A 17381-nucleotide genomic window follows, 5' to 3' on the forward strand; every position below is an offset into this window, starting at 1 on the left:
ATGGCATTCCCATCCGACCAGGTTCCTTCAGAGGGCCTGGCCCTGGTCGGAGGTCAGCTCTCACGCTGCACTACAGCATCCTGTCAACACCCTGATGAGTAGATGACATGGGATTGGGGACAAGCTGAGGGGTGTGGTCAATTCCCTACATCGTGTAGGTTTTGGCGATGGTGTCGTGTCAAGGGGGACATGCGTAGGAGCTTCAGATATGTGGTGAAGAGGCAGTAGTATTGAGGGGGAGTGCCTGGATTTTGTGGTGCATGTCGTCTTTTAATTAGTGAGTCTGTTTTTTTGTTATTAATAAAATAAAGTTGGGGAGCGGAAGCTGTCCAGGATGTAGTTGGAGATGATATGGTAGGTTTTTTAAAAACTTTGGTGGGTCAACATGCCCCTGTTATTGAAGACCTGTCCATGGGTAATTGGTTATTTTTAAGATAGGTGATCCATGTGATTGTATATTGGTAATAATGTTTGGAGAGTGAGAGGACATCTCTTCCATGACTCTGATGCCTTCGACTTTTCCAAAAGGCAGGTACGAGTTGGTTCGCTGCTGTTAAAAGGTGCTTTGAGAGGAAGATCTTCAACTTTGGTAGGGATAGCGGGAGCAGGAGGGGATTAAATACCTCGGGGGTGATTGTGTGAATATATTGTGTGATGCGGGACCAGTACTCGTTTATGATCGTGCAATGCCACCACATATGTGCTGAGTTGCTTTTAGGTTGATGGCACTGCCAGCAAGCAGGTGTAGTGTTTGGGTAGAGTCGGTTTAGCTTTTCAGGTGTCATAGTGCCATCTTGCAATTCTTTTGAAGTGGCTCTCCTGTGTGACTAGGTTTGAAGGAAGAACTGTGGGTAACAAGAATTTTTTTTTCCAGTCATCTGGAGTGAGGGCCAGTTGTAGCTCTCGTGTCCAGTGGACTGTGAAGGGTGGGAGGCCATTGTATTGGATTGATAGCGTGATGTTGTACATGGTAGATATATGGCCCTTTTTCAAGGATTGTTTAAGGTAAAGGTTTTCAAACTTGAAGAGTTGGTTACCCATTGTAGTCAGTTGTTTGGCTGTGAGAAAGTGGAGGAGTTGGGAGTAGTGGAATTTGTTTATAAAGGTGTGTGTGTGGGAGCAATAGGCATATAGCTTCTAGCGGGATGACTCCTGAGTCACTAAGTAGGGTTTTCAGGTGGAGGTATGATGATGTGTGGCATTCGCATTGGGTACAGTGGTGATGGGTTGGGGGAGATGTCCTGGTTGTGTCTCATGTGTGACCACATTCTCAGTGTGGGGGCAATAGTTGGGTGTTGAGGATGTATGAGCAGGGCTTGACCTGATTTATGCCATGGGATCGTGAAGACTGGGACCCGGAAAAATGAGTCCTCGATGTTTACCCATTGTTTTTTTGTGTCCATGTGCGCCCAGTCTCGGATTCTGGCAAGGAGAATGGCAGTATAGTATTGTTCAATGTGTGGTAGTCCGAGCCCACGTTCTGTTTTTTGGTCTAGCGAGTAGAGAGTATGCGAGCCTAGGGTGTTTACTGGACCAAGTTCGTGAAGAGTTTGAGTAAGAGATATGGGCAATACCTGTAACAGGTATAGGATGCGTGGTAGTACATTCATCTTAAGGATATTTAATCTGCAAAACCACCCAAATTAGGAAGGTGCCAGGATGTTAAATCTTGTGTAATACATTCAGGGCTGGTACATCCACAAGGCGGCACAGGCGGTCGCCTTAGGGCGCTAGAGCAGGGGGGAGCAAAAATCTAAATCCCCTGCATTTGGCTGGGGACTCAGATTTTTCAACTCACCTGTCTCCCAGCAGCCAGCAGCCAGAAGCAGAAAGGGAAGTCAGTCGGCTGGCCCTCCCGATGATGTCAGGAGGAGGGGCGTGACTTCCACTGCTCTTCTCTCAGACTCCCCAGTGGAGTGCTGTGGAGTCCTGGAGTAGAGCAGTGGAAATCACGACCCTTCCTACTGACATCATCGGGAGGGCCCGGCCGACTGACTTTCCTGGTTGCTTCTGTGTGCTGGCTGTTCTTGTCCCACCTGACCACCAGGGACAAGGCTTCCCCCTCTCTGGTCCAAGGGAAGACTCAGAGACTCAGGAAGGGGGGAATACAGTTTTAAAAAAAACTTTTAAGCAGCCTCTATCTTCCCTTTATAGTCCCTACCCCCTCCTCTACAGCCCCTGCCCCCCCCACCACAGCCCCTTCACCCCACTTCTATAGCCCCTATGCCCCCCTTCTACAGCCCCTGTACCCCTCTTTAAGGTGGTCTCAGCCACTTCTCAGCCCCTGTGCCCCCATAAAGCCCTTGTATCTCCCTCTACAGCCCCTTTCCCCCCCTGTCTATAGCCCGTGCCCCCTCTCAGCTCCTGTGCCCCCATAGAGCCCTTATGGCCCCACCACAGACGATGTGCTCTTTTCTACAGCCCCAATGTGCCCCCCTCTACAGCCCCTGTATCCCCTCTCAACCTTCTAAGGCCCCACCACAGCCCCTGCCCCCCTTAACAGCCACTGTGCGCCTTCTACATCCCCTGTGCCCCCCGCCCACCTCTACAGCCCCTTCCCCCCTTTACAGATTCTGGCCCCCGGTACAACCACTGTGGCCCTTCTACACCCCAGTGCCCCCCCCCCACCTATACAGGCCCGGACCCCCCTCTCCAGTCCCTATGCCCCCCTACAGCCCCTGTGTCCCCTCTCTACAGCTCCTGTACCCCCATTTTACATCCCTTGCTTCCCCTTCTACAGCCCCTGTTCCCCTCTCTACTGCACCTGTCATTAACCTCCACATCCCCTACCCCCCCACCTCAACCCCTGCCTTCCTCTACAGCCCCTGTGCCCCCCCTTCTACATCCCTTGATTTCCCTTCTACAGGCCCTGTACCCCTCTCTACTGCTCCTGTCGACAACCTCTACATCCTCTGCCCCCCCACAGCCCCTGTGTCCCCCCTCTACATCTCTTGCCCCCCTTTCACAGCCCCTACCCTCCCCTACAGCCTATGTTTCCCCCTCTACTGCCCCTATCACTAACCTCTAAAGCCCCTGACCCCCCCCCCTCTACATCCCCGCTCCCACATCTCAACCCCTGCCCACCTTCTTAAGCCCCTATGACCCCCTTTACAGGCCCTGACCACCAGGGATACGGTGGTCCCAACCCCCTCTCAGACCCTGCCTCCCCTACAGTTCCTAACTCCCCTGCTACACATCCCTCCAACTATAACCTCTATACCACCACATTCAGCTCTTATCCTCTACTACAGACCGGAACGGTGTCTGTATGTCTCTGTGTGTGTCTGTATGGCTGGAAAAAAGAAAGAGACAAGCAAAAAGGCTGGGTAAGTAAGAGTTACACAAGGGGTTAAGAGACACACACAATTGGGTGTAAGAAACACTAAATGGGGATAAAATTTACTAAATGGGGTTATAAGATACACAGGTAAAGATGCATTTTTTTTTAGGGGGGGGAGCAGCAAAATGCATCTTCGCTTGTGTAGCCAAAAATTCTTGCACCGGCCCTGAATACATTGTAATAGCGGGGAGAAGTTAGGTCGTATAGGCTGGCCAGATTGTTGGGGAGGGAGACTCCTATGTATTTAATAGAAGTGTCGGCCCATGCGAAATTAAGGGCTCGTTGAAGTTAGTGTTGTAACTCATTTGTAACGTTTAATGCTAGAATTTCGCATTTGCACAGGTTTGCTTGGAAGTTGGAAACCTCTTTGTAATGTGCCATTTCGTGTAAGATGTGTGGTAATGAGCGTGCTGGATCCGAGGCTGTGAATAGAAGGTCGTCTGCAAATGCCGAAACCTTGTAAATCTTATCACGGACTTTGAAACCTGAGATTTGAGTGTTTTCCCTGATCCCATGCAGAAATGGTTCAAGAACCAGAACGAACTAGAGGGGGGAGAGGAGGCACTCCTGTCTCATGCCATTTGAGATAGGGACGGGGTTCGTGAGTTGGCCGTTTATCCTAATCTTAGCTGTGGGTGTGGAGTAGAGGGTCTTCAGCCAGCACAATCAGTGTGGTCCAATTCCTATATGATTCAGAGTTGCTAGCATTAGGGACCAGTCCACCCCGTCAAAGGCTACCTCAGCAACTATAGATAGCAATACACTAGCGATTTGTGTGAATTTAGAGACATGGATAAGGTTCAACAATTTTGTGGTGTTGTGTTTGGCTTCTCTGCCTGGAATTAAGCTGGTCAGGGTAAACTAGCCCCTGGAGTAAGGGGCGACGGCGGTTGGCCAGTATTTTCGTGAAAACCTTAAGATCGATGTTTATGAGGGAGATAGGTCTATAATTTCCACATTGTGTATGGTCTTTACCTCGCTTGGGTTTAAGGGCGATCGTGACTTCCAGTGCTGAGGTTGGGAGACGTGAGTCGTCCAGAAGGGAGTTAAGAGTTGATAAAGGGTTCAGATAGAAGAGAGGCATAATGTTTGTAATATTTAGCCGTGAACCCGTCCTGGCCTAGACCTTTTCCTAGTGGGAGTCGTTAAGCACTGATAGAAATTCTACCATGGATATGGGTTGGTCTAGGGAATGTAAGACATTCTGAGGAATAGTGGAGGCTAATTTGGGGCAGAGTCGGTGGGCGATGGTGGGAAGTCTTTGAGGTTGTAGAGTTTGGTATAGAAGTCTTGAAAAGCATCCATTATGTCTGGCATAAGGTTAGACTTAGTGCCGTCGTGTTTGGTTATGGTGGGTATAAAGGTAGTTTGTCTCTTTTTTTGGAGGGCCCTGGCCAATAGTCGACTGCTTTTGCCCCCTTGTGTATAGTATAAACTTTTAGTCAGGGGCAGTTTCCTCTTGGTCTGTAGGTTTAACGGGATGGCTAGTTTCGATCTCTTTGCTGTCAGTAATTTGTATGTGGACAAGTTAGTCACTGATTTGTATCTGTCCTCTAATTCCCTAATGCCTTCTAGTAGTAGTTTAGTTTTTGCTTCCCTCTTACGTTTTTGGTGTGATGCAAGTTTGATGATCGTCCCTCTGAGTACATATTTGTGAGCTTCCCAGATAGTAGAGTGAGAGGACTCTGGGTGTGTGTTGTGTGAGAAGTATTGCGTAATGGCTGATGTAAGTTGGAAGGTTACGTCAGGGTCATTTCGCAGAGTGTTGTTGAGTTTCCATTGATTGGTGAAGGGGTGGAGCAAGGGAATTGTAACGGCAAGACACAGGGGTGCATGGTCCGACCAAGTGATGGAGCCATCGTGGCGTGACTTGATAAGGTGTAGAAATCGGTGTGGGAGGAAAAAAGTATCAGTTCTGGTGTAGGTGTCTGAGGGGTGGGAGTAGCAGGAATAGTCTCTAGTGGTGGGGTGTAAGGCTCTCCAGCTGTCGAAGAGTTGTGCAGTATCTAGCAGGGATTGTATTTGTCGCCAGGTAAAAGCCTGGTAGTGATGGGTGGAGGAGGAGGTATCTAGATGACTGTCAAGAGAGGTGTTAAAGTCTCCACCCAGTATCAGGAGACCTTCGGTGAAGTATTTGAGTTTGCAGAGTATTTTGCAGAAGGTTTAGCATTGTTTCCTGTTGGGTAGGTATATGTTGGCAAAGTTTGTCATAGTGTTGCCTATAAGTCCCTTCACCAGGAGGAGCCTGTCCGTGTCATCTGATAGGTGATCTTTAATTTGTGTGTGCTCTTCTATCCTGGGCCATAAATACCAGCACTGTTTGCTATGTTAATGTTCAGCCCAGCAAGCACGTCATATGACAGTTACAGTTTTCCCATGAAAAATCCTCTAATTCATTTAGAATTCATGTTCGTTTTGCTGTGCAACTACTCTCCTGAAAGTGATATGTGGCAGTACTGTGTACAGAAAGGTTAAATTGAAAAGTGTCAGGTACATCTTCTGATGGCAACGAGCGATGACTATAGAAGCATGTATCTATCAGAATGAAATAGCTGCATTTGGGCTCCGGAGGGGATAATGGAATTATTGTGCTTAGGCCAAGAAAACGTTTTGTTAGGATGCACAGTAGTGTGGTGTGTTAAAAAAAAAAAAAAAAAAAATGAAGAAAAATTAAACTACTATAAAAATATAGGATTTAGAGCTAACCTGTAATGCAACATGATTATTTTCCAAGCACCTGTAATCACTGCACATATAAACTCAGTAGCTACTTATGCTTATTAAAGGACCACTATAGTGCCAGGAAACTTAGTTTTTTTTCGCTGTCATCGGCAAGAGCAACGCACGCATTCAGCCAGTCCACAGGAAAGCATTCTCAATGCTTTCCTATGGACGCTGGCGTCTTCTCACTGTGAAAATCACAGTGAGAAGCGTAGAAGCGCCTCTAGCGGCTGTCAGTGAGACAGCCATTAGTGGCTGGATTAACCTATTTGTAAACATAGCAGTTTCTCCGAAACTGCTATGTTTACAGCAAGAAAGGGTTAATCCTAAATCATTAAGCTGAAGTGGTCTGGGTGCCTATAGTGGTCCTTTAATGCAAATACCCAGTAAGTTGTGTGTCTCAAACGGACTATAAAGCATTCAAACATGGTTGTGAATGTTTATCAATAACAATGCTGTTATAGTGACATGTAAACATAGATTGTAATGCACTATTTTACAAGCAATATTATAAAAGAAAAAAATGTTTCAGGATGTCATGGTGTCAACCAACCTGTAGTCGGCTAAACTCCTACTGTAAGAGGGAAGTGAGGGGCTGGGGCTATGAAGCAGGATCATTCTTGTATGAGGTGAATTTTTGTCTCTAGAGTGTCCATTTACCCTCAGAGGGTTAAAGAGACATTCAAATGACCATAACTACTCCAGCTCATAGCCCCTTTATTGAGCTGGTTTTGTCAGATGAGTGGGCAGCACTAAACAATAACACGTGATTTTTGTAGCCAGCCTTCTAACTCTGTCCGGCTCTGTGAGTGTATTTGCAGTTTGTGATGATGATGTTGCCGCACTGTAACCATTTCCTTGTTTATGCTCTCTACAGGCCAAGCACTTCCGTCTGTACACACAGGAGGTGTTGGAGCTAGGTCACAATGTCTGCTTTCTTCTCCTCCTTCCTGCTCCAGATAATGTTTGCAGTGCTCCAGGACAGAGTAACCCTTACACCCCACACTCAGGATTCCTTCACCTCCCCCTTCAGATGTTCGAGTTAGGTAAGCAACCATGCCTTCTTATATGATATCCTCACTAAAATATCTGACAAAGTATATCTGTCCCAGCGGTGAATCAATGATTGCAATACCTACTGTGCCTAAATTCAATGTTAATCAATTTTTGAGCATTTAATACTAGATGAGGGTCTCTGGCAAGCCTGGCCCTACTGTAGTTGTGGCTAAGACAGAGATTGCACACTTCCTTCTAGCTATACCAATTCATACCAACAATAAGCAGCTGTGATAGGCTGAAAGGGGTCACCTGACACTCTCCACTAATCACCATCACCAATTGTTGCTTAGTCTTACACTTTCAGGGGGGTGGGGGTTGCAAGGGCTCTTGTTTAGAATTAAACCATTAAATTGCTTTAAAATTTAATGAAAGGTCAGCACCAGAGGACTCCAGACATTATAACCACTTTAGTGAGATGACGCAGTTACAGTGCCTGGATTGTCCATTTTAAAGGAACACTCCATAGATGTCTGGCACTACTCATAGTTCAGCAAAGCGGATGAAAGGCACATGCTAGCAGTTGAGACTGCAGTCTGTATATGAGTAAAAGACTCCATTCTGACTTATGCATAGCCACTAAGGAGCAATCTACTGACCGCTCAACTAGTCCACAGCACAGGTAAGGTGGGGTTGTTTGTACCACAGTTTTAAATATGTTTGGCTAAGACCCCAACCTAAACTTCAAACGTGATGAGGAAATCTCACATTATCTGTCCCACACACTGCGTGCTCACATTATGCAGAGGGAGGCTCGGAAAGCCAGCTCCCTTCGTCCCTATAACCATTACAATAAGATGCAATGCCATAGTGGTATACCTAGTAATTTAAACATGGCACAATATTGATGTGAATGCCAACCTTTCCTAACTCCAGTGTTTTTTCCTGCTCTGTGTTTGCAATGTTAGATGCTGAGGATAGAGATGATGATAATATATGTAACTGTGTATTATGCCCCCTTGCCATGCACAGCACACTAGAGATGCTGAGATCATTGGTGCTGAGGGTAATTTTCTGTTACTAATCAGTTGGGATGGCAGCAAGTGCCTTAATAAGTCTATAGATTTTTGTAGTGCACTGGCTGCTACAGAACATTGTCAATTAAAGGGACACTGTAGTCACCTGAACAACTTTAGCTTAATGAAGCAGTTTTGGTGTATAGAACATGCCCCTGCAGCCTCACTGCTCAATCCTCTGCCATTTAGGAGTTAAATCCCTTTGTTTATGAACTCTAGTCACACCTCCCTGCATGTGACTTGCACAGCCTTCCATAAACACTTCCTGTAAAGAGAGCCCTATTTAGGCTTTCTTTATTGCAAGTTCTGTTTAATTAAGATTTTCTTAACCCTGCTATGTTAATAGCTTGCTAGACCCTGCAAGAGCCTCCTGTATGTGATTAAAGGTCAATTTAGAGATTGAGATACAATTATTTAAGGTAAATTACATCTGTTTGAAAGTGAAACCAGTTGTTTTTTTTTCATGCAGGCTCTGTCAATCATAGCCAGGGGAGGTGTGGCTAGGGCTGCATAAACAGAAATAAAGTGATTTAACTCCTTAATTACAGTGAATTGAGCAGTGAAATTGCAAGGGGATGATCTATACACTAAAACTGCTTTATTTAGCTAAAGTAATTTAGGTGACTATAGTGTTCCTTTAAGAAGCATCCTCGGGAGTCTGTTATGTGGTATACGGACACCATTTAAGACACGCGGCTGGAGTACAACATGTGGCTTAGTGAAATCTGAAGGAATCTGATAAGGTAACGTGCCTGAGGGTGGCCGGAGCCAGCCAGGATGGAACCAGGGATTTGAGTCCCCTTGTGATATGTCACACACAGGCTGCCCTGACCTGCAGTGGAACAACACGGGCTAATATTACCTCTGCCTGAGCAGGCTGGCTAATAGAATGGATTGTTAGTCGCTGAATATCAGTAATGGAATTACTTGGCTTAATTTCCCTGGGGTGGGGTGTTATTAACCCTTGTAGTGCCAATATGGTGTGTATTACAGGTAATATGTTCTCTCTATACTCCACTCAGGCGTGGAGTCTGAAGCAGACAGATGGGAGCCTGTCAGATTTAGAGGAGGTAGGATGGGCCTGGACATGGTGGGCTGGAGTAAATAACACAATCCTGGCATCACAAGCATTTCTGATAACAATGTGTAGTTTTAAATTCTGTGATCTTACCAACAAATCTAAAAAAAAAGGCAAATCCCCGCTCAGGTCTAGGTGTTCCCACTGTACTGTCTCCTTTTACTGGGTTACAATTTGTCTCTATACAGAAACAGCTAAAGAACTCTTTGCTGTCCCTGTAATGTATAAACTCCCCACAAGGTAACAGTGAAATTATTTTATTATTATTTTATTTGGGGGGTGGGGGGCCTAAAGTGAGGTAAATGGTTAGTTCAATACATTAGTTATTTATGTTGGTTTAAGATTTGAATGTTTTTCTAAATTGTAAAATCCTGAGAAAATCATTGTATTGCAACATAAGGTACCATTGTTTAAAGGAACACGCCAGGCACCATTATCAATGCCCTGGCACCCCCGTTATTAGGAGTCAAACTGTTTGACTTCTTACCTGAGGTTCCTCCAGGAGCCTCTCCCTGCCTCCACTACCAACACCAGAGTGCCAGGAGCTCCCGTCACTGAGCTAAGCCCGGTGGTGCAAGGTTTAGCTCAGGAACTGTAATTCATTGAGCTGCAGAGACAGGGAGAGGAACTCGGGTATAAAGTCAAACCGTTTAAATCCTTACAATAGGTGGGTGCCAGGGCACACCTTGCACCATAACCACTACACTGTATTGTAGTGGTTATGGTGCTGGAAGTGTTCCTTTAACCACTACTAGCACATTGAATTCCTTGACATGGCTACTTGATTTACTGCATTTGTGTGAAAACAAAAAATAATAATAAAAAAAATGTGTAGTTTAATACAAAGTATAGTGTCACTTGTCAAACATAGAAGCAGGGTTCAAAATTTCCACTCTCCCATTTGCCATTACTGAGTGACATTTCAGCCTTGATAAAAAATACTCCCAAATTTGAGGACATATGTACACATTTTTTTTTTTAATGAACCCTCTCCCACCTAATCTATGTTAGGGTAGGTTAGAGTGTAAGCATAGGGTAAGAGTTGGTGTAATGTAATGCTATGTTAGGGATATTGTAGAGTTAGGGTAGGTTAGAGTTAGTGTAAGCATAGGGTTTAGGGGCTGGTGTAAGGTAATGCTATGTTAGGGATATTGTAGAGTTAGGGTAGGTTAGAGTTAGTGTAAGCATAGGGTTAGGGTTGGTGTATGGTAATGCTATGTTAGGGATATTGTAGAGTTAGGGTAGGTTAGAGTTATTCTAAGCATAGGGTTTAGGGGCTGGTGTAATGTAATGCTATGTTAGGGATATTGTAGAGTTAGGGTAGGTTAGAGTTATTCTAAGCATAAAGTTAGGGTTGGTGTAGGGTAATGCTATGTTAGGGATATTGTAGAGTTAGGGTAGGTTAGAGTTAGTGTAAGCATAGGGTTAGGGTTGGTGTAATGTAATTCTATGTTAGGGATATTGTAGAGTTAGGGTAGGTTAGAGTTAGTTCAAGCATAGGGTTAGGGTTGGTGTAATGTAATTCTATGTTAGGGATATTGTAGAGTTAGGGTAGGTTAGAGTTATTCTAAGCATAGGGTTAGGGTTGGTGTAATGTAATTCTATGTTAGGGATATTGTAGAGTTAGGGTAGGTTAGAGTTAGGGTAAGCATAGGGTTAGGGTTGGTGTATGGTAATGCTATGTTAGGGATATTGTAGAGTTAGGGTAGGTTAGAGTTATTCTAAGCATAGGGTTTAGGGGCTGGTGTAATGTAATGCTATGTTAGGGATATTGTAGAGTTAGGGTAGGTTAGAGTTATTCTAAGCATAGGGTTAGGGTTGGTGTAGGGTAATGCTATGTTAGGGATATTATAGAGTTAGGGTAGGTTAGAGTTAGTCTAAGCATAGGGTTAGGGTTGGTGTAATGTAATGCTATGTTAGGGATATTGTAGAGTTAGGGTAGGTTAGAGTTAGTGTAAGCATAGGGTTAGGGTTGGTGTAATGTAATTCTATGTTAGGGATATTGTAGAGTTAGGGTAGGTTAGAGTTAGTTCAAGCATAGGGTTAGGGTTGGTGTAAGGTAATGCTATGTTAGGGATATTGTAGAGTTAGGGTAGGTTAGAGTTAGTGTAAGCATAGGGTTAGGGTTGGTGTAAGGTAATGCTATGTTAGGGATATTGTAGAGTTGGGGTAGGTTAGAGTTAGTCTAAGCATAGGGTTAGGGTTGGTGTAATGTAATTCTATGTTAGGGATATTGTAGAGTTAGGGTAGGTTAGAGTTAGTTTAAGCATAGGGTTTAGGGGCTGGTGTAAGGTAATGCTATGTTAGGGATATTGTAGAGTTAGGGTAGGTTAGAGTTAGTTTAAGCATAGGGTTAGGGTTGGTGTATGGTAATGCTATGTTAGGGATATTGTAGTGTTAGGGTAGGTTAGAGTTCGTGTAAGCATAGGGTTAGGGTTGGTGTAAGGTAATGCTATGTTGGGGATATTGTAGAGTTAGGGTAGGTTAGAGTTAGTTTAAGCATAGGGTTAGGGTTGGTGTAAGGTAATGCTATGTTAGGGATATTGTAGAGTTAGGGTAGGTTAGAGTTAGTTTAAGCATAGGGTTAGGGATGGTGTAAGGTAAAGCTATGTTAGGGATATTGTAGAGTTAGGTTAGGTTAGAGTTAGTGTAAGCATAGGGTTAGGGTTGGTGTAAGGTAATGCTATGTTAGGGATATTGTAGAGTTAGGGTAGGTTAGAGTTATTCTAAGCATAGGGTTAGGGTTGGTGTAATGTAATTCTATGTTAGGGATATTGTAGAGTTAGGGTAGGTTAGAGTTAGTTTAAGCATAGGGTTTAGGGGCTGGTGTAAGGTAATGCTATGTTAGGGATATTGTAGAGTTAGGGTAGGTTAGAGTTAGTTTAAGCAGAGGGTTAGGGTTGGTGTAAGGTAATGCTATGTTAGAGATATTGTAGAGTTAGGGTAGGTTAGAGTTAGTTTAAGCATAGGGTTAGGGTTGGTGTAAGGTAATGCTATGTCAGGGATATTGTAGAGTTAGGGTAGGTTAGAGTTAGTGTAAGCATATGGTTAGGGTTGGTGTAGGGTAATGCTATGTTAGGGATATTGTAGAGTTAGGGTAGGTTAGAGTTAGTCTAAGCATAGGGTTAGGGTTGGTGTAAGGTAATGCTATGTTGGGGATATTGTAGAGTTAGGATAGGTTAGTGTAAGCATAGGGTTAGGGTTGGTGTAATGTAATGCTATGTTAGGGATATTGTAGAGTTAGGGTAGGTTAGAGTTAGTTTAAGCATAGGGTTAGGGTTGGTGTAAGGTAATGCTATGTTAGGGATATTGTAGAGTTAGGGTAGGTTAGAGTTAGTTTAAGCATAGGGTTAGGGTTGGTGTAAGGTAATGCTATGTTAGGGATATTGTAGAGTTAGGGTAGGTTAGAGTTAGTTCAAGCATAGGGTTAGGGTTGGTGTAAGGTAATGCTATGTTAGGGATATTTTAGAGTTAGGGTAGTGTCACGTTCACAGTAAATGATGTGGAACACAACTGCAGATTTCTTAGGACTTTGATATTTTATTAAGACACTTAGATGGAACTGAGCCTTCAGTTCCAGAATTACAGGTACTGTTTCTTTAAATAATAAACGGTTTGTTGCATTTAGCAATGACAAGGTTCAGAATTCATTAGAGTCCGTCATTCTTGTTAACAGTTCAAATTATAAGAGATCGTATACATTGGAATTATCATTAGCAAGACTGGTGCAGCAAGACTTAATTAATACTTGATTTGAGGAAGGCTGTAGCAGGCTTGCTTGACAACTTGATAGCAGACTTTAGTATGAAGAAATAAGACTATCTGTAGCAAGACAGGTACAGCGGAACTTGAATAATACTTGAATTGAGGAAGGCTGTAGCAGGCTTGCTGGACAACTTGATAGCAGACTTTAGTATGAATAAATAAGACTATCTGTAGCAAGACAGGTACAGCTGAACTTGAATAATACTTGATTTGAGGAAGGCTGTAGCAGGCTTGCTGGACAACTTGATAGCAGACTTTAGTATGAAGAAATAAGATTATCTGTAGCAAGACAGGTACAGCTGAACTTGAATAATACTTGATTTGAGGAAAGCTGTAACAGGCTTGCTGGACAACTTGATAGCAGACTTTAGTATGAAGAAATAAGATTATCTGTAGCAAGACAGGTACAGCTGAACTTGAATAATACTTGATTTGAGGAAAGCTGTAGCAGGCTTGCTGGACAACTTGATAGCAGACTTTAGTAAGTTGAAATAAAGCTTTAGCATAGTTAGCTCTTATCTCAGAGACTAAAAGTTACTTAACTTCTAGAAGTAGAGGGATTGCGTCCCCAGCTCTCCTCTGAGGCGGTTGCTTCAGTGAATGGTTTCAGAGAGTGCTGGCACTTGACGGTGATGAGGAGAGAAGTTGGGGACTTGAATATTCCTCCAGTCCGGTCTAGTAGCATGTGGTCGTCTCCGCGAGGTATGTGAGCCGGTGAGTAAGATGCGGTACGCGTTTCAATAATGCAGCCTCTATCAGCTGGTGCGGTCGCATTAAATAGCAGACCGCGTCAATGGGGGTGTGGCTAAGCTCCGTCAAACCCGGAAGCATGAGGAGACATTGGGAGGCTTAAGGCCTGACAGGTAGGTTAGAGTTAGTTTAAGCATAGGGTTAGGGTTGGTGTAAGGTAATGCTATGTTAGGGATATTGTAGAGTTAGGGTAGGTTAGAGTTAGTTTAAGCATAGGGTTAGGGTTGGTGTAAGGTAATGCTATGTTAGGGATATTGTAGAGTTAGGGTAGGTTAGAGTTAGTGTAAGCATAGGGTTAGGGTTGGTGTAATGTAATTCTATGTTAGGGATATTGTAGAGTTAGGGTAGGTTAGAGTTAGTGTAAGCATAGGGTTAGGGTTGGTGTAGGGTAATGCTATGTTAGGGATATTGTAGAGTTAGGGTAGGTTAGAGTTAGTTTAAGCATAGGGTTAGGGATGGTGTAAGGTAATGCTATGTTAGGGATATTGTAGAGTTAGGGTAGGTTAGAGTTAGTGTAAGCATAGGGTTAGGGTTGGTGTAATGTAATGCTATGTTAGGGATATTGTAGAGTTAGGGTAGGTTAGAGTTAGTCTAAGCATAGGGTTAGGGATGGTGTAAGGTAATGCTATGTCAGGGATATTGTAGAGTTAGGGTAGGTTAGAGTTAGTGTAAGCATAGGGCATGGGATGGTGTAAGGTAATGCTATGTTAGGGATATTGTACAGTTAGGGTAGGTTAGAGTTAGTCTAAGCATAGGGTTAGGGTTGGTGTAAGGTAATGCTATGTTGGGGATATTGTAGAGTTAGTCTAAGCATAGGGTTAGGGTTGGTGTAAGTTAATGCTATGTTAGGGATATTGTAGAGTTAGGGTAGGTTAGAGTTAGTTTAAGCATAGGGTTAGGGTTGGTGTATGGTAATGCTATGTTGGGGATATTGTAGAGTTAGGGTAGGTTAGATTTAGTTTAAGCATAGGGTTAGGGTTGGTGTAAGGTAATGCTATGTTAGGGATATTGTAGAGTTAGGGTAGGTTAGAGTTAGTGTAAGCATAGGGTTAGGGTTGGTGTAAGGTAATGCTATGTTAGGGATATTGTAGAGTTAGGGTAGGTTAGAGTTAGTCTAAGCATAGGGTTAGGGTTGGTGTAAGGTAATGCTATGTTAGGGATATTGTAGAGTTAGGGTAGGTTAGAGTTAGTTTAAGCAGAGGGTTAGGGCTGGTGTAAGGTAATGCTATGTTAGGGATATTGTAGAGTTAGGGTAGGTTAGAGTTAGTCTAAGCATAGGGTTTAGGGGCAGGTGTATCAAAAATTAATTTAGTTCCAAGACATATGAGGCATTTAACAGTCAGTATTGATGTGTGAATCTATTCTGAATTCATTCTCTTTTTTATTTGCAATTGATAATTTATTTATTCAAAACTATGGAAAATATAATGTTGTCTGACCTGAGTTAGGTATATGTGTGTAAATATATATATATTTCCACGTGGGTCCAGCACGTGGGTCTCATGGTCTTATGTTTGCCGGTGTGCTTACTTCAGCCTCAATGTATAATCCGAGGAAAGCGCACTTTCAGGACTCAATAGATGAATCTTCAAAAAAATTTATTGTGCAATTTGATACACAAAAGTAATGTCAACGTTTCAGTCCATTTGAAAAAAGTCCACCAACAGACTGAAACGTTGACATTATTTTTGTGTATCAAATTGCACAATAAAAAATTTGAAGATTCATCTATTGAGTCCTGAGAGTTCAGTTTCTTCCGACTATTTAGTCCTGAACTCTCAGGACTCAGTAGATGAATCTTTTTATTGTGCAATTTGATACACAAAAAGAATGTCATAAAATTTGTAACAAATATTAATAGAAAACCATTTCTATCTTTAAAAAAACAAGACAATATATAATATAGGATAAATATGGGTGAAACCATCCATAAGGAGTTAAAAACTATATCTTAAACAGAATCCTCTTGATATTAACCAGAGGAGGGCACCACCTCTGCAATTAGACCCGATTCAGGGCTTTTTAGGGACAGTTTAGAGGTGGTCTGATGGTTAATTCAGTGAACGTAATCTGAATTTTCCTTCCAAATTACCCTGAATTTTTTTTGTCATACAGGGGCACAGATGTTGGAATTTATTTAATAAATAGGTATTTTCTTTCTATTTAACATTGTGAACTCATGGCTAACTGTATATATCAAATTAAACCAAACTATACAGTAATCAAGGAAATCCATAGGACATGCACATAATATTGGTTCTAAATTCCTTTACATGTCCATTTTGACAGTAACCGTAAAAAAAAAAAAAAGAAAAAAAAGGTTTACTGGTAATCACTGACAGCTTTTACATTTTCAGGCCCCATATCTTCTAGACTCCCTTCGGAAAAAAAGCTATAAAATAGCAGTGAAACAATGCCAAAACCTGGACAGCACAGGTTTCTCCTGAGGGGCTCGTCAGCATTGTGTTTGCTCCTGTTCAGTGTAGGGAAGTATGCTGACAGCAAGCAGTTTTTCCCAACCTGTCAGGTTCACTGCTCCTTGTGCATTTAATATATAATTAATCACAGTAATACTTTATTGAGAAGATGTTAATTCTAGGCTAAAATAGACGACTAATTAGCAATTCTGGAGAAATGGGCGGCTTTGTCATTTGTCATCGCAATGTGAGCACTTATCATCATAATGTGACCACTAAACATGCCGTAATATTAAATAACATTAAAGGTAACATGCAATGCTATTTTAGGCATTAAGGGGGATTCCTTGCTGTGGAGGGTATGCTGATTACATGCACAGTGCCCAGTTTGTGTGCACACTATGACTTCAAACTGGTGCCCGTCTGGCTCACATGTGGTTAACACCCAACCTGTGCCCTGAAGTCGAGGGGTTAATTCTGAGCTGGGCTAGGTGCTCTAACAATGTGCATAAATACAAATAGTCAAAACAAGCATTCCAGACTTGAAATTGCACACAAAAATGTTTCATTAGATGACATCATACTCCTGCTTTTCCAACTTAATTGCTTTTAATTAAACTTTTAATTTAGTGGAACATGCTGTGTATGGTCCCATGTGCTGACTGTCTGCTCGACGTACGCCAGTGCCAGGATGATGCAATATATGGAGAGATTTGCTCCTTGCCCTGATTGACCTTGCACGGCACAATTCTCTCTTATTTTTAATTGTCTAAAGAAATATACGAACAATAACTGCACCATAGTAAACCACGGTTTAACCCTGTCAGGATTCTGAGGTACTAGCGAAGCACAGAAATAGTTAACAAGGCATGTTCAGTTTTTCACACTTTATTTGGTATTATAGTTGAATATAATGGCTTTTTTATATTTATAATAATTAGTGATAGTAGGTCCATATCTGCAGTTCAGATTGCATCTAATCTTGGCTCCATATCTTCAATATTTATGCTGTAGATATTATACTACTGTTGGCTTAGGCTGTCCTTATACAATACAAATTTTTATATGTATGTGTATCTCCTACAAATTGCTTAAGTCCAAAAAGCGGTCTTGTGTTCTGTGCATGTGACTAGACTCACTCTAAAATCATGTTGCAGGGGGTGGATAGGGTGACTGCCCCATTAAGTTTCAGGCTAAACAGCAAAAAAATAAGTCTTGCTTCCCGCACGTTCTTGGTA

The 17381-nt window shown here is 42.8% G+C and overlaps 1 protein-coding gene across 1 annotated transcript in view; it reads left to right on the forward strand.

Moving 5' to 3' along the window:
* Positions 1–17381, forward strand: part of ANKFN1 (ankyrin repeat and fibronectin type III domain containing 1) — a 233172-nt gene that overhangs the window by 158829 nt on the left and 56962 nt on the right. Inside the window, exon 15 of the mRNA XM_063453345.1 lies at positions 6939–7107. Within this exon, the coding sequence (XP_063309415.1) occupies positions 6939–7107 (169 nt within the window). The remainder of the gene's footprint in view (positions 1–6938; positions 7108–17381) is intronic.

This window comes from Pelobates fuscus, chromosome 5, assembly GCF_036172605.1.
Source record: "Pelobates fuscus isolate aPelFus1 chromosome 5, aPelFus1.pri, whole genome shotgun sequence".
NCBI lineage: Eukaryota > Metazoa > Chordata > Amphibia > Anura > Pelobatidae > Pelobates > Pelobates fuscus.